The 23,008-nt window shown below is 43.2% G+C and overlaps 2 protein-coding genes across 2 annotated transcripts; one reads left to right on the top strand and one right to left on the bottom strand.

The window, feature by feature from the left end:
• The first annotated feature begins 62 nt into the window (after positions 1–62).
• Positions 63–8,221, top strand: scarf1 (scavenger receptor class F, member 1). The gene is made up of 11 exons (XM_083772834.1): positions 63–536; positions 907–968; positions 1,403–1,504; positions 2,194–2,734; positions 2,989–3,201; positions 3,607–3,735; positions 4,580–4,686; positions 4,918–5,029; positions 5,234–5,352; positions 6,255–6,392; positions 6,651–8,221. Exons 1-11 carry the CDS (start codon positions 439–441, stop codon positions 7,787–7,789), a joined length of 2,760 nt encoding a protein of 919 aa, XP_083628960.1. The 5' UTR covers positions 63–438; the 3' UTR covers positions 7,790–8,221.
• Positions 8,222–10,726: 2,505 nt separating this feature from the next.
• vtna (vitronectin a) lies at positions 10,727–15,188 on the bottom strand (the record flags this gene model as incomplete). Its single annotated transcript, XM_083773202.1, has 9 exons — positions 10,727–10,845; positions 11,049–11,280; positions 11,677–11,981; positions 12,507–12,659; positions 12,903–13,059; positions 13,304–13,443; positions 13,589–14,416; positions 14,640–14,759; positions 15,131–15,188. The coding sequence occupies 9 exons, from the start codon at positions 15,186–15,188 to the stop codon at positions 10,727–10,729; spliced, it is 2,112 nt and encodes a 703-aa protein (XP_083629328.1).
• Between the last annotated feature and the right edge of the window lie 7,820 nt (positions 15,189–23,008).

The following is a 23,008-nucleotide window of genomic DNA, read 5'->3' as shown; positions in this document are numbered from 1 at the left end:
GTACGTCTGTATATGCTTGCCTGTATACCGTGTACTGTAGATTGTGTGTGTGCGTGCGTGTGTCCATCTTTAAAAAGCTGTGGGTCAGCTTCAATAGGTGGAAGTGGCTTTGACTTCCCCAGGAAATGGGAAGAGGAAATCCATGGGGACCTCTCATAGAGCCACAAGGCACACACCCGAAAAAGAGAGAGAGAGCGAGATAGAATGAACGAAAGAGAAAGGGTGGAGGTTTTGAAAGAACGATAGACTGACTTCCATTTCCTTTTTGGAGTTGGAGGTAAACAGACATTAAAGAAAAAGGAAGAGAAAATAAGGACTTAGAGAAGAGAAGAGAGGAGGGCGAGATGTGTGGAGAACACAGCTGGACTTACTGACAAGAGACCAGAGCGGGGACTTTAGTCGTTGGTTTTAGTTTAGTATTAGGACGTCTTTAGAGACATGGGGCTCCTGGGAGCTGTGATTGTTTTGCTCTGCTGCTCTCTGGCCTCCACACAGACACTAGACATCGACGGGAGAAACGTCTGCCAGAATCTCAGGTATGGCTCTATCATCCTTATGTCTTATGCTTATGCCTTACGTCTGTCCTTGTGCCTTATTATGTATGTTAAGTAATGCTTATCTCAGATCTCAAATTATTGATTGATTGATTGATTCAACATGTTGTACAAGACACTCATAACCGCTGAACTTAATCACAGAAAGACAAACCTGATTGCAATTGAAAGTTTGTTTTAAGCCATTTCTCTTCCTTGCATAACATTTCTTAAACTATGCAATGATGTAAACTGACATTGAAGTATGGCACTTGGTAGCTAAACTATCATGCACACCTCTAGGGTGCCTCTGTTCACTGCACTGCACATGTATTGCATGATGACTACAAGTAACAAACCCTCCAATGTACAGGGACCCATCTACCTTGGTATGTTGCACTGGATGGAAGCAGGAAGGAACAGAGTGCACGATACGTGAGTTTTGAACAAACAGGTTATATTTAATATGTTTTTGCTACTTCTAAACTGCACAGTGACCCCACTGTACAGTGAGGTGATGCTTCAGTTTCACTGCTGTGTGTGTGTGTGTGTGTGTGTGTCGGATGTTAGGCTCTTAGCTTGCTTATGATCCTTGATGACTATTTCTATGTATTTGATATAGTACCATGTGTTGTTCTTGCTTACTGTAAATCGCTCTAGATTAAGTGCGTCTGCTAAATGCCTAAATTGTGTGTGTGTGTGTGTGTGTGTGTGTGTGTGTGTGTGTGTGTGTGTGTGTGTGTGTGTGTGTGTGTGTGTGTGTGTGTGTGTGTGTGTGTGTGTGTGTGTGTGTGTGTGTGTGTGTGTGTGTGTGTGTGTGTGTGTGTGTGTGTGTGTGTGTGTGTGTGTGTGTGTGTGCGCGCGTGTAGCTGTGTGTGAGGGTAAGCAAGCCTGCCAGAAAGATGAGCTCTGTGTGTATCCTGGTGTCTGTCGCTGCCCACCTGGCTTCTATGGAGCCCACTGCAAAACACGTGAGTCGCATTGAAACCAATAAAACACTACACCACTGTTTAGTTATAGTTTCATGGTCATTCAAATATACCATTGATCAATCAAATTAATATTCATACGGACTTGTTATTATATAAAATATATAAATATTATAACTACATGTAAACTTGAAAATAAGTCTTGCCTTGCCATTATTGTAAATACGAATTTGTTCTTGAAGCAATCACAATCCAGGACATATTTTAATGAATAATTGTTTTTTTTAAGCTGTAAGGTAGGGTACAGTATGTTAATACAAATGTAACTAGCACATCTGCGCTAATTTCACTGTAGGGGCTAGAACTGTCTGGGTGGAAACAATAGAGCATATGCGCGTGACATCATCATCATACCCGGAAGTTATGCAGGAACGCCTACTGAGTGGCAACAAATGGCCTTATCAGCCCATACATCCAAACAGACAAGTCCTATCTGATTGCATTAAACAACGTTAAACTTGCTTTGACACTGACTTTGCCACTAACTTTATCCATGTGCTATTCTGAAATGTAATAACAAACCAATCCAAAGACAATGTTGCAATGACATCTCGCCGTTCGGGACGATGGACAAGTTCAATAAAAGTTAAACAAAATAAAAACTTAAAAATAATGTAATGTTGCTAGATGTCCTGCTCAGGCATCCATTCTGTTTTGCCTGTTTCTGCCAGGCTGCCCTCCTGATTTCTGGGCACCGGACTGCCGCGAAGTGTGCCAGTGTCACCCACATGGCCGCTGCCACCCTGTCACTGGTGAATGCACCTGCAATGCCAACCGATGGGGTTCAGTCTGCCAATACACCTGCAAGTGCACCCGCCACGGGCGCTGTCACCCAGTCCACGGCAACTGCACATGTGACGAGGGCTGGTGGAGTCCGATGTGTGCCAAGCCCTGCCAGTGCTTTAACGGGGGTGCGTTGAGTGCCACCTGTGACCAGCTGACTGGCGGGTGTCAATGCCACATTGGACACTGGGGGCAGAAGTGCAGCCTGAGTTGTAACTGCTACATGTCCCAGTGCAACCAGCGGACTGGAATGTGCGACTGCCAGGAAGGCTGGTGGGGGCCCACCTGTGACAGACGTTGCAACTGTGACCTAACACACAGCCGCTGTGACCCACTTAATGGACAGTGTATATGTCTGCCAGGGTACAAAGGTCTGTTTTGCAATCAGCCCTGTGAAGATGGCAAGTATGACAGTGGGTGTAAGATGAGGTAAGTCTGCGTCTTATGTCACAGGGAACACACACACACACACACACACACACACACAGTCACACACACACAAACTGTCTCAATGGAAGTATGGAGGTCACCAACAACTGCAGATGTTAAATTGTATTAACGTACTGATTAGTCCAAATAGAAATGTATTTGTTAAAATAAGCCACTGGTTGTAGCTTTAGATCATGATTCTGTTTGCTATTATTGTGGCTAACCTTTCATTTTTGTCTTTATTTTGTCCATAGTTGTGGTTACTGTAAAGAACCATGCTCTCCCGTTGATGGTTTGTGTGCTGACTGTGAGCCAGGGTGGTATGGCCCACGATGTGACCGTCCTTGCCCCATTGATTACTATGGAGAGGGCTGTTTGAAAAAGTGTCCTAATTGCAAGCGTGGTGATACTTGTGACCCTAGAACAGGAGATTGTTGGAAGTGTAACCCTGGATGGACTGGACCAAGGTGTGTCTGTGTGTGGGTGTGTGGGCGTGTGCATTTGTGTTTGGGTTCTGTATATCTATGCTATACCTTTTGTCCTATCCTATGTGACTGCAGCTAAGGTAAATCTTAAGTTTCTTAACTATCCCATGTGACAGTATTGTTTACTGTCAATCTGTGTGGAAATGCTCTGCAGCAATGTAGAGATTGTCAGTTCCCCGCCCAAACATCTCTCACAAAGAACGTTTTCTCTAAAAAGCATTGGAATTTAATTAGTGGTTGTTAGCACATATTACAGTATGTAAGAGATAGTGTATCTCTATCACTATATCTAACCATATCCTCCTATCTTACTGTAAGTAAGATTGGGATGTCCTACACAGTAATAGCTAAATTGTTTTATGTTGGATTATTGTTTCTTCCTCCCAGGTGTGAGGAGATCTGCTCTGATAGGACATATGGAGACGCCTGCCACTTCCTCTGTGGCCCATGTTTCCATGGTAACTGCCATCATGTGACAGGAAGATGTGTCTGTCAGCCTGGCTTTCAGGGAGAGAGGTGAGAGGGCTGAGAAAGCAACAGACAAGCTGCGCCGACTAAATGGATTGTTCCTAAAGCAATATTTGACTTTGGTTGGATATTTTTTTGTGCACTGTCTGTATTGGCTGCTCAGGCAACTCATACTTATGGACACATTCAATTTAGCCTTTTACTTTGATACAAGAACAATAGATTGTTATTACTGTTTAATGTTATACGTACACGCAGAGGTTTAATGTGCAGACTGTCTGATCCTGGATTGGACATGCAAAAAGGGCAAAACAGTCTGCCAAAGTGAAGTTGGCACTTCTTCCTCCGAGTAATTCTTGGAACAATTATTTGAAAATTGGGCGAGGAGTGAACTTTTCTTCTCTTCTTTTCAAGAGATGTTATGCGAGTTAATTGTCCTGCTGTAAAACCTCTATTGGCTATATTGAATTTTCCAGATCAATATATTTTAATGAACAGAATAATAAAAATCTATTTAGATATACTAAATAAATATAGTAATGTTTACATTGTATCCTCCAACAATCTCCATTTCCATCATAGTACATTTCTGAGTTGTGTAATGAAGACCGTTTAGGCCGATATATAACTGAGATACAGTGTATCAAACATCAACAATTAAATATTGTTATCACTTTTAAGTCATATTGACCATCACTAAGTCCACACAATATACATTTATTTTTTTCTGGAATTAAAGATACCTCAGCTTTAACTTTAACCTCAGTTCAGCAAGTATTTGATGTTAATATTAACTAGCCTGCTCAACATTTTCAACCACAAACCAAGAGTTGGTTGCAGCTTCCCACAGGTTTACTGTTATGTAATCAAGTGTCCCTCTGTTTTGTATTAGTTGTAACAGCAGCTGCCCCGCCTCCCAGTATGGCCTCAACTGCTCCTCAGCATGTGATTGTGGAGAAGGTGTCAGCTGTGACCCAGCTACTGGTGCTTGCCTCAACAGTATGTGTCTGTCTGTCCATCTATCCATCCACATCTGTGTGTTTTCGTTGGTACAGTTGGTGTTAATCAGGTGTGTGTGTGTGTGTGTGTGTGTGTGTGTGTGTGTGTGTGTGTGTGTGTGTGTGTGTGTGTGTGTGTGTGTGTGTGTGTGTGTGTGTGTGTGTGTGTGTGTGTGTGTGTGTGTGTGTGTGTGTGTGTGTGTGTGTGTGTGTGTGTGTGTGTGTGTGTCAGGTGGCCATGGGGCTATCCTAGCAGGTGTGCTTGTGCCAGTATTTCTGCTGCTGCTGGCTGTACTCTGCTGTTGTCTGTGTTGTGGAGGAGGTCCTACGGATGGAAAAGACAGGTCTGTACTACTCCCTCATCTAGTATACAATGTTTACATTGAGTTCCAAAATGAGAAATAAATATCAGAATATGACATAATGAATCAGTCTGAGAAAGTTAATTGTACTTTAATGTAGTCTTATGGCATAATGTCCTGTCTTCTTCATGTATTTACGATACCGAAATGTACCTTTTATAACCACACCTGTCCATGGTCTCCTAGGGTGGATGATGTTGGCACATCAGTTGGGATGAAACATCATGTCTATAATGTTCTGGCTAATATCAGTGCCTCTCTCCCCTGTGCCTCTGCCTGGTCTTCTGGCTTGCCACGGGTCACAGGTGAGTCTGATGTCTCTTCAGAAAGGTACAAACTTGGTCCCTACTCCAAAACCTTTGTTTAAATCACTTACACAAGAGCTGCCCTGCCCTCTACTGGTGGCCATGCAGCAGCTCATTTTCTAAAGGGAGCGTCAGAGATTCCAAAGCTCATTCGCTTAACTCAACAAGACTGTGTCAGCCAGTCAAGAGTTGGGCTGGAAGTTGGAAATACTTATTCTGTTTAATTTGCCATGAACAGTGTTATTGTAAAGTACTGCTCAATTAAATAGGCCTAATGGAAAGAAAAGGAAGAAGAAAATAATATACATGGCCTGTGAATAAAGAGGTTTCAAATTCTATTACTTTATAACTTTATATCTTTATGTAGTCGATTTAAAGGAGCATTCAGTGATTTGGGTGAATTGGAACCCCCCCCCCGGTCTGCCCCGGTAACAAGATGTGCACATGCACGCACTACAGTGGGGGGGGGCAAGCAACAGGCCAACAGCACGCACACCAAGGCCCGCTCCCGTTCAATCATGATTGGCGGAAGGCCAAAGCCAAAAAAAACGAATTCTTTGTTTACCCCAGGGGTTAACTGGGGACAGGGAGGAACTCTGGTCAGCACACTCTATAGTAAGGAGTATTATCACAACAAAACAAAAAAATAAGTGATATTTGAATTAAGTGAAATCACTGAATATACCTTTAATACAATGACTTGTGCCTTTTTAGCATACTGGTCAAAGTAAGTTGAAAATGGTTGTACTTCCGATCTAATGTAATACAAAAAGAAAATCACAAACATTAGTGATTACGCACACACGCACACACGCATGCAGATTCTCCTTTAAACCAAGGCCTTGCTTGATCAGCAACATTTTTGTCACTGCATCTCTGGTTTCCATCTTTTCACCCCACAGTTTCACACCATGACCCAGAGCTGACCTTCAACCACAGTTTCATTGAGCCCCCATCCTGTGGCTGGTTGACTGAGGCCTCCTCTTTTGAAAGTGACGAAGAGGAGGGAGAGGCGCTTTACTGTGTACCCCCAAGGGAAGGTAAGGATAGAGAAAAACTAAAGTTTACTCTTTATTCTCACTGTAATGTTACTCCTTTGATGCTGATGCTCTGTCTGTGTAAGCTCTGTTTAAAACATCGTGAAAATAGATCCAAAAGCTCACAAGACATTATGTCACATTACAAGCTTGTAGATCTGCTATTTTCACAGTTAAAACAAAATGTTTGCCTATAATGACATGCCCAAAGTAGACAAAGGGTGGTTAAACTCTCATCTCCCTTTTTTTGCCATTGGACAGACATCCCAGCAGTGGCCGGTGGTGAATTCCAAGAGATGAGCTCCAAATGCAACATGTTCTTGGACCCTTCAGGCTTCAGCAGTGAGGACATGTCTCTGCCATTCGCCATCCCACGCACCTCCAGTATCGCCAAGTCCAAGCGGCCCTCTGTCTCCTTTGCTGAAGGCACCCGTTTCAAAGAGCGTTGTGGCTCAGCCCAGGACCTGGGTGCTCCACCTGGGCCGCCACGTACCAAGCCCAAGTCCCCATGGGGTGTTCTCATGATTTCTGCCCTGCAAGCTCAAGGAAGTGCTGCGCGATCTACGGACGATGGTGGCGTTGAAGGTGTGGTGAGTGAAGAAGAGGATGTTGATGGCAAAGGTGTGGACAACCAAGAGTTGAGTGAGGCAGCAGACGATGAGGCAAACAGGTACTCAGCCATCCCATGCCGTGCCACTCCACAAGCCCCAGGGGCTGCTGGGAGAAGACGCACCATGTCCAACACTGCTGCGAGTAAAGGTGCCCCGGTGCCAGCATCCTCCCCTGAGGGTGGTCACTCTGCGGAGCCAGAAACTGATAAGATCACCACAGTGTATGTGACAGTGGGTAAGGCGGGTAGGCCCATATCTAAGGTGGAGGCTACCTCTGAGGGTCCTGTGCAGGCTATGCTACGCCGGCTAGGCAGCCTCCAGAGACGGAATGATCAGGAGACAACTTGCAGGCCCAAGGCAAAGGTGGCTGAAGGAATCACAAAGCCACCCAGGAGGAGTCTTGGGTCCCGGGCTAGTGTCTGGGAAGAAGGGGTGCCTTCGGGCGAGGTTATCATGCGAAAGCCTAGTAGGAAGAACCACTCTTCCGCCAATGTGAATGGCACAGTGGGTGATAATGACTCTCCAACATCAGAAGAGGGCATTCCAAAGAGACCACTATCATCCATTTTGAAGAGTGTGTCAGAGGTGACTTTAGCTGACACAGGGTCACAGGTGACAGTTGCAGCGGTTGGATTAGAAAGTGATGCTTCTGAGATTGAACAAAATGAAAGCAGGCACTTAACTGTGAAACCAGTAACGGATGGTGAAAGCCTCAGTGAGGTTATCGCTAATGAAGGCATCATGAATAATGAGCCCAGCTATGAGAATGTCATGATCAAACACTTATAAGTTATACGTTTACGTACTGTATCACATTGATGTTATTTAAACAGAGGGCATCATTTAAACGCAGCTTCACCCATTTTATAAAGCTTCAACATTGTTCTCCTGGGGCTCTCCAGTGTTGTATCTTCACAAAGCAGTCTGAAACAAGGTTTTTATAAAGGTGAAAGCTAGGGAACGTTGAAACTTAATTTGTATAGGCATATTTGTAGCCTACTTGTATTTCACTATAATCATTCATAGTATGAATGATTAATTTAAAGATTTAAGTTTGAAATATTATTGTAATAAATTGGCAAATGCTTAATAATAAACTTGAACAATGATGGTTCAAGAGTAGTGCAACAACCATTTTACAAAGATTCATCAGTCACTACTACAACTGCAGAGCTATTCATGGGATTTCTGACACTATTATCCTGGGCAGGTTTGAAACCAAAAAAGTGTTTAGAATTATGAGTGGCTGAAAGCCATCCTGGGATCCTGTATGCTGAGACCACATCCACAATATAAGTTGTGAGTCCCGACTTACAGCATACGTAGCTCAGATGAAGATACAAGTACTGTATATGTGTCTGTCTCCTCCATTGAATCAGTTGAATCTCTTTCAGCATTCCACTCTTAGTCTTGTCATCTTTATTAGTTCTGGCTCAAGGTTTCCATGCTTAAACAGTTGGAGATTGAAGCACACTATTACTACATGAGGTGTTTTATTCACTAGTCTTACAGTTTACAGAATTGTTTGGTGTGTAGTCAATTCACACTGTTGGGACATGGTTGCATCCAACACATGTGCTCCTCCATCTACTACTTTAGACGTATACTGTATCACCGTATACTGTACCCAGAGAAATGCTATAGTTCTCAGTGGTATAGAGGAATGGCTATGGGATGCGATTCACGTCTGAATGCAACTCATTGTTTTGTATCATACATTTCCCTTTAAATGTAGTTGAAGTTATATGTTTTGGTTAAAACAAAGCATTTGTTTCCTTTTTTGTTGAAAGGTTAAAGCTCTATATTGTGACAGTAATATTTTTTATAGTGTTCACTTCAGCAACATTCTCAGGTTGGTCAAGAAAGAAAGAAAGAATACCCATTCATCCGCTTCAATTTAGTGTTCCAATTGCAATTCTGTCCACTGACTCCACTCACTTCTTTGTGTAATTTCTTCCAATTTTATTTGTTTCATTTATTCCTGCATCCTGTAGTTGTCTCTCCTGATTGGATAATACGCATCCCAACCTGAATATGCCTTTTATGTTTACTAAAGAGCTGGAGACAGACGGGGAGAACAAACATTTTATATAGCAATGATTGCAATCAGAATACAGAGCTATTAAACATGTAAAAACAAAACAATGCTTTGTAGTAGTTCTCTATTTGGCCTTGGCCTTCAATTAAGACACTGTCATCAGTCACAGGGAGGGTAGAGTAGTCCTTGTAGTTAAAAGAATCTCAATGCCAAGATCATCTTTATTTAACTGTAATCTAAAAGGAAAACACTACAATAGTACTTCAGAAAGTTATTCCCTCATTTTTTAATTCCTGTAGTTCTTTACTTACACCTTTGGGCTTAGGCTGCAAACATGAGCTCTCTGGGCATCCTGGTCCTGTTTCTCCTGCTGTCCCCTATATTATGTCCAGGCTTCTTCACATCTGCATCCAGGTCACACCGCCAGGTGTTTTGTTGCCTGTACTGTCATATAATTGATGGGCTCAAGTCCAGGCAGACATATTTGTGTCAGCCTCCAAGGACCTCAACCACAATCGGCCTCTCACCAATGATGTGGTACTAGTGCAATATATCATATTCATTGCTGCAACCATTTGACTCATGTCATGCGCATACCAATATAACATGGGAGCAAAATAGTTGCCATTTGAATATGGTTAAGTTGGTCATGGTGTAGTCATTTGGCAAATAAGATTTACAATACGCATTTAAAATTCTAACTTCAACTAGCTCTTAATTCAGTTTTACACTTTGTATTAGTCTAAGACTGTAGTAAGTCTAACCTTAAGCAGGCTCTGTACCAGAATGATGAATGAAGATGTCTTTGAACAGATCTGTGACTAGCTTTGGCTAACCCTGAACCTCAACTTGTGTTCATTTGCATATTGTCACAAAGTAGGTTAGGTTCCCAACCACTGGTACTAGTACCACTAGTGGTACTTGAGCCCCCCCTCTGGTGGTACACAGAGGAGTGCCAAAAAAAGACAAAAGTGTCTTATAGGAGGGCTGTGGGCATTTCAGAAACCCGTCTTACAGTCACATCATCGAGGGGGAATCCAGATTCCAACCCAATAGAAACTGCAGGCTTTCTATTTTTTAATATTCTATAATGCAAGCCATCATTCTGGTGATAACAAAAATGTACATCTTATTTAAAAAAAAAAGAAAAAATCTGACTAACAAACGACGTGTTTCTGTGCTATTTTATAATGAACATTAGCGAGGACCAAATATATGAAGACACGTTGAAAAGCAAGTCGTCCTTTAACTGATACTACTAAATACAGAAAAGACCAACAAAGTCATTGAGTAACAAAAGTCAACCAGTTGAACTTTGACCATCATGAGGTCCAGACAGTGCTGTGGTGTACAGGAGTGGTGGAGCTTTATTGATCTCCAATAAGAGCCATGTTGTTGAATACTTGTCAGACAGGGAAACACGCTATCTTCACAAGAGACAGCATATTTTGTGTCTTTATTAATTCTGTGTATGTACAGTATGATTCATAGGTTTAATGAAATCCAACAAAAAAATCTGTTGGGTTATAAAAGCAGTAATGCCACATGATAATTCTGTTTATACTACAGTATACAACTTATCACTATAAATAATGTTCAGTCGCAAAATCTACAGCTGATCTAAGTAACAATAACCCCTGGTGTAAAATACTTATCTCAATTCATTGGTAAACACTGAGTGATGTAAACTATTTCTCTGCCCCAATAGGGTCCGAACAGCCGAGCCAGTACTTGGCAATGGATCTGGGGTATGGAGGACTGCCAGGATCCACTCTCTTGGTCTGTAGGTCCACTCTGTAATACTTATCTGGAAAACATAGATTAGTTTGATATTTATTTCTTCTCTTTGACCAGTTTTGTTGAAACATATTCACAGCTATTACTTATGTTTCAAAGCAAATTCAGAAAGTTCAAAATGAACTGTGTGTGAAATATAATGTATCAAGGAACTTGCTATCTACTATATACTGTACATAAAAAGGATTAAATTGCCTATTCCATTAGCATTACCTCCTTTGAAGAAGTACACACTCTGCAAAGGCCAATTCCGCTGTTCCCCGTTGTTCACATAGGGGTTATATCTAGAGTCGTAGTTGCCATCATTTCTGCGATTGCTATCGCGATTGCTATCCCGTCTGTCCTGATCCCATCGTCCATCCCAGTCCCTTCCCTGTCTCCCCTCCATTTCCATGCTCCTCTCCGCCAGCCTCAGGCCCATGTCCATCCCTCTATCAGCATAGCCCTGGCCCATGTCCATCCCTCTATCAGCATAGCCCTGGCCCATGTCCATCCCTCTATCAGCATAGCCCTGGCCCATGTTCATCCCTCTATCAGCATAGCCCTGGCCCATGTTCATCCCTCTATCAGCATAGCCCTGGCCCATGTTCATCCCTCTATCAGCATAGCCCTGGCCCATGTCCATCCCTCTATCAGCATAGCCCTGGCCCATGTCCATCCCTCTATCAGCATAGCCCTGGCCCATGTCCATCCCTCTATCAGCATAGCCCTGGCCCATGTCCATCCCTCTATCAGCATAGCCCTGGCCCATGTCCATCCCTCTATCAGCATAGCCCTGGCCCATGTTCATCCCTCTATCAGCATAGCCCTGGCCCATGTTCATCCCTCTATCAGCATAGCCCTGGCCCATGTTCATCCCTCGCTCTGCCAGGGTCTCCCAGAAAGGTGAGCGGTTTTGCCTGCGACGACCCCCCTGCTGCCCGTATTGCTGGTCCCATTGCTGTCCATACTGTTGATAATACTGGGTCCTCTGTTGGCCATATTGTTGATTCCTTTGTGGGTCATATCGGTGGTCATCACGGCCTGCAGGGCTTGAGGGGCCCGGCGGGGCAACATAGATTCTGCCAGCCAGAACAGCATTTATGGGTGACTTAATGCCCTTCCAGTCCTTGTTAATGAAATGATGATGACTTTTATGCCGGGGCACTAAGGAAGAGGGTATGGAAATTAAAAAATTATACTGTTTCAAGCTGTAAATAATAACACTGATGTGAACACAAGATGGTATGGGCAAGGGGGCTCTTAATCGCTTTTATTCCTCACACATCTTTACCTTTACTAGATTAAAAGGACAATTACGGGTCAGCGCTGTAATCTGAATCTGACCCGATCTGATGTAATCAGGGTAGATCATCCGGGTGCCTAAACTATCCTGTAATGTTCCAAACTTTGTGAACTTCCTGTTTGCAACTGTTAATCTAGCAAACTGTTTCCTGTAATGTTCCAAACTTTGTGAACTTCCTGTTTGCAACTGTTAATCTAGCAAACTGTTTCTCTGATCTTCTGTGATCTTTATATCCAAGAAACTAAAGCAAGCAATTATTAAACATTATTATTATTACAATAGAATGTTAAATTGGTCTATAGGTTTTCAGTTGACAAAATCTCTTCTGCCTGCAACTTCCAAAATGCTCACAATATTTAGATCACCCACACAACAGGACAACTTACGGTCAGAGAAGAGCTCACGGAACATCTGCTCGTAGTTGTTAAAGTACACATCCATATAACGACTAAAGAGTGTGGAGGGAGACCTCTCGGACATAGCTATGCACTCCTCATGTGATGGTTGATGCGTGAACTCATACAGATAATACTGGTCCGCTGGTGGAGAAGACATGACACATTCTATAATATGCAGTTAATATTAACTTAAACACTTCGTTTTACCATACTTCTACTATACTGAGTAAAACGGACCCGAGTTGACAATGAACTCTTTTTCAGCTCTATGCCAAATCTCTCTGCTGAAAATAGCCAATCTACAAACACATTGCAGCTGAATTTGCTTGGGCTAACATGGTTAATTAATGTCAAATATTAATAGCTTAATATACTTGCTGGTACATTTGAAAAAGTAGACCTTCTCTCTGGCATGGTGACCAGGGGCAGGGAGGGCAAAGGCACCATCCAAATGATCTGGAATCTTGTCAAAGCCCACGTTGATATCTCTTGGGTAGTCATCATCCAGCACACCATCATCAAACCTCCAGTACCGGTCTCCCTGTGGGATTTTTAAGATATTTTTTGGGCTTTGGCCTTTAGTGATAGTAGGTATAGTAGACTGAGAGAGATATGGGGAGTGACATGCAGCAAAAGTCATCAGGATTGGAAATCGAACCAGGCGGCATTAGCAGCCTAGGTGTAGGCATTTCTGATTTGCTTTTAGCATTACAATTCCCTTAATTGTCACAGCAGAGATAAACCCAACTCCTAAATTTACAGAAAATACTTTTCTTCATTCCCACCTTGAAGATGTAGGTCTTTCCTTGGCAGTTCATGCGGGTGAAGGCTGCATCAATGGGTCCACTGATGCCCCAGACATCCTTAATGCGCTTTGGATAACCAGGTAGCACCCTCTTCTGATCCAATTCAAAGAAGTAGTCCCCTAGGTCAGGACATATTTTTTTTGTTTTCCAGTTAACTTTAGTCTAAAGTCTCATGTCAGTTCAGTCAATATTATGTTCTGCTCAACACCAATGGAAACTAGAGAACAATATTATCTTATTCATTAATTTTTTTGTCATGCTTACCTCTGAAGGCATAGACGGAGCCATTTTTCACCTGTGTAAAGGAGTCAAAAGGCCTACCACTACAGACTTTAGCATCCGGGTCAAGGGTAGTACTAGTTGTGGTCACTATCTCTGTGGTTGCTGTTGTTACTGGGGCTGTGGTTACAACTTTCTGTGTGGTCGGAGCTAGTGTGGTGGTAGCTAGTGTGGTGGTAGCTTGTGTGGTGGTAGCTTGTGTGGTAGGAGCTTGTGTGGTGGGAGCTTGTGTGGTGGGAGCTTGTGTGATGGGATCTTGTGTGATGGGAGCTTGTGTGATGGGAGCTTGTATGATGGGATCTTGCGTGATGGGATCTTGTGTGATGGGAGCTTGTGTGATGGGAGCTTGTGTGATGGGAGCTTGTGTGGTGGGAGCCCTCTGTGTCTTTGTAATCGGGACCCTCTGAGTTACAGGGTCCAGTGCCCCTGGTGTTACTGGGTTTGGGGTCTTGGGGCGTGTTGGTTGGGGGCGGCGTGGGGGTTGGGGGCGGTGTGCGGGTTGGGGGCTCTGTGTCTTTGTAATCGGGACCCTCTGAGTTACAGGGTCCAGTGCCCCTGGTGTTACTGGGTTTGGGGTCTTGGGGTGTGTTGGTTGGGGGCGGCGTGTGGGTTGTGGGCGGTGTGCAGGTTGGGGGCGGTGTGTGGGTTGGGGGCGGCGTGTGGGTTGTGGGCGGTGTGCAGGTTGGGGGCGGTGTGTGGGTTGGGGGCGGTGTGTGGGTTGGGCCCGATGGCGACTAGACTCAACTTGAGGTGTGGGAGTGCTGGTGAACGAGTCATCATCATCCTCAGCGATGATAAATGTGTCCCCACGGTCTGAGAGAGAACAAATTGTTATATTAGTGATCATAATCTAATCACACCAAACCAATCTATCCAATCCATTATATTCACTGGGTAGTGACTTTGATATTTACCGAATCCATTATCTTTACTGGGTACTACTAGTGACAATATCTATATCCAATGCATTATCTTTACTGGGTTTACAATAAGCATGTTAATGGATTATCAACACATTAGTAAAGACGCTTCTTACTATTCATGCGACAAACAGTTGCAAAGTCGAAGCAACAGCTAGTGTAATATTTACACATAGAGTCACACTGGCAGCTCTTCTGAGAATCAAATCCATTCTCACAGCGACCCATACAGGACTCTGGAGATTAACAGACACAGTGGAGAGAATTGATAAACCAACGTGTGGCACTGCAAGCAAATATAACAATATAGCAATATAACAAACAATGTAATGTTTGTTATATTTATACTTCAGACAAAGCGCATATACAGTACACATGGTATTAGCACATGATCAAGTCTTACAAAACAATTTGTTTTCCCTTGTCAATACACTGACCAATATACCGTATCTGCACCCATTGAAATCGGGAGGTGAAAATGGTACATTCTTACAAACTAGTTAGGCCTCGACTTTCCCAATATTGCTGCCTTGACTTGACCAAAGTGCACAAATAAATAGTTTTTTTAACTTATTACAATTATAAATATATAAATATTCAGACTTACCCTCAGCAGCAAAGGCCGTAGCCAGAAGAGCTAACAGCAGCATCGGCCTCAGTCTCATGCTTTCTCTGTGAATGAAGTCCCGTAAGTAGACGAGTAATGCTGGGCCTTGTGCTACCAATCAGTGGAAATAAGTGTCATTCACCCTCTTGTTTACCCAAACCTTGTTTGCACTCCAGTTTCTCCTCAAGTAGAGGAGTGCACAATGTATGGAGGAGGGGTGGGGTGGTTGGGTTGATAGAAATAGAGAACATACTAGACAAACAGAGCAGGACATCCACCCTCCTTAAAAAAAGAAAGACAAACAAAATAGAAGAAAAGGAAAGAAAGCATTAGGCTACATTTTGTTGTCCAGTTTTCTTGAATATTCCTATTGTCAGGTCAAGATGTATTGGAGAAGCAGCTGCATTATCGAATATATTTGCATGGCAAGTACAGTAACACATTCAGTGAATTGCAGGTAATAATGTGCAGCTATATTTGATCCTTTATATACCTTTGTTTTTTATGTTTAAATGTTGTATCATTATTACATAGCATATGTGTCATATTGCTTTATTTAAAAATCTATTACGTTTTACTCTTCAGCCATTGTGAATGAGATGTTTCCTTCACAATGGCTGAAGAGTAAAACTTAAAAGATGTTTAAATAAAGCTTAGTATGACAGAAGTATGACAGACAGACAGTAGACCTATGTCACGTGTTCAGGAGCAGTGAATGCAAAACAATGCATTAATAAGGTCAAAGAGCATCCTTGAACCTACAAGTGTGTTTCAAGTCAGGAGTCAGGACCAGTCAGGTAGTACAGTAGGTCTGGTCGTGTAATTCGAATTGACATTAATTTGAATGATTCTCTGCTGTTCTACTGCTACTCCACAAGGGGGTAGAGCCGCCTTACCAGCAGTCTCTTGTGTAACACTGGTGCTGGGGATGTTTTACGTCTGAGCTGTAAGAGGCATAGAGTTATTATGGTAAGAGGAGGCTCCGTCTTTTGAGCTAATTTAGAACTTCCTGTCTGAGAGCTAGCTAATTTAAGACATCCGGTTGCCTTCAGAATAAAATAAGGTTATTTAATTAATAATTATTACATTACATTATTAGTATTATTATTACATTACAGTTATTGTAAAGACACACATTATGTTTCTGTGTAAAAATAAGTAATTAAATAACATCAAAAAGTTATCTAAATGGATAAATGCTATTCACTGGAGTGAATATTCTATTATATTCTAAAAACGACTTATAAATCCTAAAGCCTTGTCTATACTTCACTGTGCAACGGTCCTATGCTGGACAATAGCAGATATGCAAACTCACAGCACATCTCATTCAAGACACTGAACTTGCAGATCTGCCATTTTTGAACACACTATAAAGTTAACCATTTATCATGCTGCTCTACGTGGCACTGCATTCTGTGACATTAAACCAAATGGCATTTTCCACTCTATGACACTACTGTTCTACATTTTTGTCTAATAAAATAGGCTATTAATTGAATCAATCAAACTGCATTAACTAACAGAGATACTACTAACCAAGCTATCCATGTCAACATGCTCTATAGGAGTCTCAATAACAGGTATAAGTAACGTTTAATGTTTAGTAATTTTAATGTAGCAGAAGAGGCCATTCATTGAACAGAGTTTTGCACAATTTTAACATCCCAGATCGATTGAAATATGAATCTACTGTGCTGTGCTACACCATGATATATTAAGAGTACAATAACATTCCATTGTGAATAAAAACGTATTAACCACAGTGTAATGCTAAAGGTTTCATCACAGGGCTGTCTGCTTCATGTAATATCATTAAAAGTGTTGTTGGTGACAGTTATATGAGTTGGAAGCATTAAGACCCATTTTAACCCTCAATGGCTTCCTTTCTGACAAATAACGTTATTGTAAAAAAAAAAAAAAAAGATTCACGCGTTCATATGTAGCTATTTTGCATTAGAAGCGGATGGGACCAAGGGACCCGGATGTAACGTAGGGGCAATATGACTACAATTTGACTACAATAGATTCGCGGTTAAATCTCGCGGGCGTGGCCTCACACCGGAAGGAAGTGCCGCCGCCCTCAAATACGGAAGAGACGCGTGGAGGTAGGTTTGGTCAGTGTTTGTTTGGAAGTGCCACGTCACCATCGGTCTTCGGAGCAAGTAAGTGATAAATGTTATTTAATACTTAACGCTGTTGTTGTTTGTGTGTTCAAACGTCTATCACTTGAAGTTACTTGTTATGATGTTTATATATGATGTTTGTACGAAACTGTAAAACAGTGTTTCAGTAGCCGAATGGTTAGTGTCGAAGGTTTATAAACAACTATGCCCGGCCTCAATGTTTACTAACCGTCGACAGTACCCACTCGACTACCGAAACACGGCTTTAAAGAGTAGTATTTACATATCTAAACACAACAAGTAACTTCAAAAGTGATAACATGTTTGAGCCACGGACCACCATTTCACATTAATAGACTCTCACAATGGTGGTCAGTGGCTCAAATGGGTCTGAGAGACTAGATGGCCTCAAATGTTGGTCCGTGGCTCAAACGCTGAATAAATAATCGACTAGAGGTGAGAAGAGTATTGTCTGGTAGGTAAAAGGACAAACATTCTGTGAAAATTGGCACGAAGCAACAAACATTCTTTGAAATTGGTGGGAAACGATCCCGGGCACTCATGTTAACAAAGCTCAGTCACTAACCACTATCGCTATGCTACAATCAGCATTATAAAATCCAAGGATCAAAAGTAGCAATCTTCTACATTCTCTAATTGTGTAGTTTTTTGGAAATTAAGCAGATGCTTAACAACAATTGAACTATTGAGAGTGTAAAGATCTACTATTGGGGTCAATTTGGTTACCTAAATTAAATTGCTCTGTATTGTGACAGTAATCATTGCTATAGAGTGTGTGTTCAGTAACAGTGTTAAATAGCTCTATAGTGTGACAGTAATCATTGCTATAGTGTGTGTTCAGTAACAGTGTTAAATAGCTCTATAGTGTGACAGTAATCATTGCTATAGTGTGTGTTCAGTAACAGTGTTAAATAGCTCTATAGTGTGACAGTAATCATTGCTATAGTGTGTGTTCAGTAACAGTGTTAAATAGCTCTATAGTGTGACAGTAATCATTGCTATAGTGTGTGTTCAGTAACAGTGTTAAATAGCTCTATAGTGTGACAGTAATCATTGCTATAGTGTGTGTTCAGTAACAGTGTTAAATAGCTCTATATTGTGACAAAATCATTGCTATAGTGTTTGTTCAGTAACAGAGGTCTCCCGGTCTCTCCAGTTTTTTGTTAAACACAGTCCCATAGTAACGGTACCTCTCATTCAGTCCCATTCACTCCCATTCACTTTTATTCACTCCCATTCAGTCACATAGTAACAGTACACCCCATTCAGTCACATTCACTCTCATCGTATCAGTCCCATAGTAACAGTACCTCCCATTCACTCCCATTCACTCAAATAGTATCAGTCCCATAGTAACAATACCTCCCATTCACTCCCATCCACTCCCATGCACTCCCATAGTATCAGTCCCATAGTAACAGTACCTCCCTTTCACTCCCATTCACTCCCATAGTATCAGTAACTCCCATTATCTTGCAACACAGCAGCCAAGTATATGCAGAACACATATACACGCATTTGACACAAACAACAAGACAATTTACATACATAAAGACATGAAGACAAGAGCAATATCCACCGCTTAGATTATCCTGTGGCTACTACAACTCCTGATTAAACCCTTTTCTATTTATTAAAGAGCTGGAGAGACAGGAATATTCCTGTTACTGAACACACACTATAGCAATTATTACTGTCACAATAACTTTGTACTTTTGCTACTGATGTTTGTGTGCAACATTTGAGCTGGTGTCAAGTCACCTTAATTCAAGTGATAGATTATATACAGGGGCATGCCATATGGTCTACCTGCACAGCCTTTGTGATTACTGGTAGATCACGATGTACCTTTTGGGCACCCCTGCAATACAGGATTCCTGTCCAGAATTGTTTTTTATTAAATATAGAGGGTTTAAGTGTAGGGTTTGTCATGTTGGTGTTCTCTATAACTTTTCGTCCTGGGCATGACGTTAAACTGTCCAGTGTAACTCCAAGTTACATGGGGTGGGTATGGTTTGAGAGTTTGTGATGCTCAGTTCTTTTTTTGCGTCTCCCTCAGGTGGAAGCTGCATAGTTGGGTTTTTGATGGGTTGGGTTTCAAGTGGCTGGTCGTTTGTTTAGATATTGAAAAGGAGGGGGGCGAGTGCGCTACCTTGTGGGAGGCCGTTCTTTTCGGCTTTCCATTTACTCCTCTGGTCATTTAACTGAACATAGAAGCGCCTGTTGTTGAGGAGGCTTTTCCTGGCCATTGTGCGGTGTTGGACAGTGTCGTAGGCAGCAGAGAGATCTCTGAATGCTGCTCCAGTTATTTGTTTCCCCTCAAACCCATCCTCAATGTGTTGGGTGAGGTTGAGCTCTGTCCAGCACAGGAGCGGCTGGGACGGAAACCAGCTTGGTCTTTAGTCAGCTTGGTATCTATGAGTGGCAACAAGGCGTTGGAGTAGCAGCTTCTCATATAGCCTTGTAGGTGATGCAGAGGGAAATGGGTCGGTAGCTCTTTGTGGATAATGGGTCTTTGCCAGGTTTAGGGATTGCAACCACTTTGGCCTTTTCCCAGACAGAAGGGATGGTTTTCTGTGCTATGCATGTGTTCAGCATCCCCACAAGCCAGGTCTTTGCGTTGGGTCCCAGGTGCTGTAACATTTCTGCCAGTAGGTCATCAATCCCTGCTGCTTTTCCGGGTTTCAACTTTCCCATTGCAGTTTCAAGTTCTTCTAGGTCGAAGGGTTTGGTTTGAGGGCTGGCTGATTGTGGTTGGTCTGATACCACTGTGCGATGGTATTCTCCTGTGGGTCGGTGGCGGTCTTGGTCACAACTGGTGGCCAACAGTTGTAACCAACACCGCCACCGACCCACATAGAATACCATCGCACAGTGGTATCAGACCAACCACAATCAGCCAGCCCTCAAACCAAACCCTTCGACTTAGAAGAACGTGAAACTGCAATGGGAAAGTTGAAACCCGGAAAAGCAGCAGGGATTGATGGCATACTGGCAGAAATGATACAGCACCTGGGACCTATCGCAAGGACCTGGCTTGTGGGGATGCTGAACACATGCATAGCACAGAAAACCATCCCTTCTGTTTGGAAAAAGGCTGGAGTAGTTGCAATCCCTAAACCTGGCAAAGACCCATTATCCCCGAAGAGCTACCGACCCATTTCCCTCCTCTGCATCACCTACAAGCTCTATGAGAGGCACTACAATTTCTGAACAGACTATATTTACATAAATATGTCTGGGTCCCCACCTACTCACTCAGGGTTGACGTGTCACACCTGCAGTGATGGGAGGGGCACCAAAATGTGGTATTTTGATTGTTTAATGGGGGCACTCCCTTAGTATAAAAGTGTATGTTTTGTGTACACATGACCTGATGAAGATCAAATGGATCGAAACGCTGTCAGTATTTCAACAAAGAACGTCTTTCTTATACCTGTGGTGTGCGGGCTCCATCCAATACCTACACCAGTTGTGATGCAACAGAGTTTGCTGTGACCGTTGTGAATTATGGGTGGTGTGGTTTTTGCCAAGACGGTGGATTGTGGCCCATGCCTTCCTGCTGTTATTTGACATGTTGGTGTTCTCTATATCTTTTCGTCCTGGGCATGACGTTAAACTGTTCCGTTCGAGAGGACCAGCGACCCTCGAATGTAAACGGCCACGAAAGGAAATTATGTGTGTGTGAGGTGTTCTCTATAGGTTGGGTTTCAGGTGGTTGTATTGTAGTAGCTTGACATTTCTTGGAGGGCACTTTCAAGGACAGACTCAATCTTCTGGAAGTCTGCTTGTTGGGTCGTAATGCAGAGGTTGTCGGCGTAGATGAAACGCTGGCATTAGGCATTGGGTAGTGGCTGGTCGTTTGTGTAGATATTGAAAAGGAGGGGGGCGAGCACGCTACCTTGTTGGAGGCCGTTCTTTTGGGCTTTCCATTTACTCCTCTGGTCATTTAACTGGACATAGAAGCGGCTGTTGTTGAGGAGGCTTTTCCTGACCATTGTGCGGTGTTGGACAGTGTCGTAGGCAGCAGAGAGATCTCTGAATGCTGCTCCAGTTATTTGTTTCCCCTCAAACCCATCCTCAATGTGTTGGGTGAGGTTGAGCTCTGTCCAGCACAGGAGCGGCTGGGACGGAAACCAGCTTGGTCTTTAGTCAGCTTGGTATCTATGAGTGGCAACAAGGCGTTGGAGTAGCAGCTTCTCATATAGCCTTGTAGGTGATGCAGAGGGAAATGGGTCGGTAGCTCTTTGTGGATAATGGGTCTTTGCCAGGTTTAGGGATTGCAACCACTTTGGCCTTTTCCCAGACAGAAGGGATGGTTTTCTGTGCTATGCATGTGTTCAGCATCCCCACAAGCCAGGTCTTTGCGTTGGGTCCCAGGTGCTGTAACATTTCTGCCAGTAGGTCATCAATCCCTGCTGCTTTTCCGGGTTTCAACTTTCCCATTGCAGTTTCAAGTTCTTCTAGGTCGAAGGGTTTGGTTTGAGGGCTGGCTGATTGTGGTTGGTCTGATACCACTGTGCGATGGTATTCTCCTGTGGGTCGGTGGCGGTCTTGGTCACAACTGGTGGCCAACAGTTGTAACCAACACCGCCACCGACCCACATAGAATACCATCGCACAGTGGTATCAGACCAACCACAATCAGCCAGCCCTCAAACCAAACCCTTCGACTTAGAAGAACGTGAAACTGCAATGGGAAAGTTGAAACCCGGAAAAGCAGCAGGGATTGATGGCATACTGGCAGAAATGATACAGCACCTGGGACCTATCGCAAGGACCTGGCTTGTGGGGATGCTGAACACATGCATAGCACAGAAAACCATCCCTTCTGTTTGGAAAAAGGCTGGAGTAGTTGCAATCCCTAAACCTGGCAAAGACCCATTATCCCCGAAGAGCTACCGACCCATTTCCCTCCTCTGCATCACCTACAAGCTCTATGAGAGGCACTACAATTTCTGAACAGACTATATTTACATCAATATGTCTGGGTCCCCACCTACTCACTCAGGGTTGACGTGTCACACCTGCAGTGATGGGAGGGGCACCAAAATGTGGTATTTTGATTGTTTAATGGGGGCACTCCCTTAGTATAAAAGTGTATGTTTTGTGTACACATGACCTGATGAAGATCAAATGGATCGAAACGCTGTCAGTATTTCAACAAAGAACGTCTTTCTTATACCTGTGGTGTGCGGGCTCCATCCAATACCTACACCAGTTGTGATGCAACAGAGTTTGCTGTGACCGTTGTGAATTATGGGTGGTGTGGTTTTTGCCAAGACGGTGGATTGTGGCCCATGCCTTCCTGCTGTTATTTGACATGTTGGTGTTCTCTATATCTTTTCGTCCTGGGCATGACGTTAAACTGTTCCGTTCGAGAGGACCAGCGACCCTCGAATGTAAACGGCCACGAAAGGAAATTATGTGTGTGTGAGGTGTTCTCTATAGGTTGGGTTTCAGGTGGTTGTATTGTAGTAGCTTGACATTTCTTGGAGGGCACTTTCAAGGACAGACTCAATCTTCTGGAAGTCTGCTTGTTGGGTCGTAATGCAGAGGTTGTCGGCGTAGATGAAACGCTGGCATTAGGCATTGGGTAGTGGCTGGTCGTTTGTGTAGATATTGAAAAGGAGGGGGGCGAGCACGCTACCTTGTTGGAGGCCGTTCTTTTGGGCTTTCCATTTACTCCTCTGGTCATTTAACTGGACATAGAAGCGCCTGTTGTTGAGGA

The sequence above is a fragment of the Protomyctophum parallelum genome (assembly GCF_964188405.1).
Source record: "Protomyctophum parallelum genome assembly, chromosome: 9".
NCBI lineage: Eukaryota > Metazoa > Chordata > Actinopteri > Myctophiformes > Myctophidae > Protomyctophum > Protomyctophum parallelum.
The sequence above is the reverse complement of the archived record's forward strand: the minus strand, read 5'-3'. Positions and strand labels throughout refer to the sequence as shown.

What these genes read in the sequence shown, in the direction of transcription:
- scarf1 (XM_083772834.1), top strand. Translation starts at nt 439, where the DNA reads ATGGGGCTCCTGGGAGCTGTGATTGTTTTGCTCTGCTGCTCTCTGGCC. An exon ending in CCTACGGATGGAAAAGACAG is followed by an intron (nt 5,030 to 5,233) that starts GTCTGTACTACT and finishes ATGGTCTCCTAG; the next exon opens with GGTGGATGATGTTGGCACAT. An exon ending in TGGCTTGCCACGGGTCACAG is followed by an intron (nt 5,353 to 6,254) that starts GTGAGTCTGATG and finishes TTCACCCCACAG; the next exon opens with TTTCACACCATGACCCAGAG.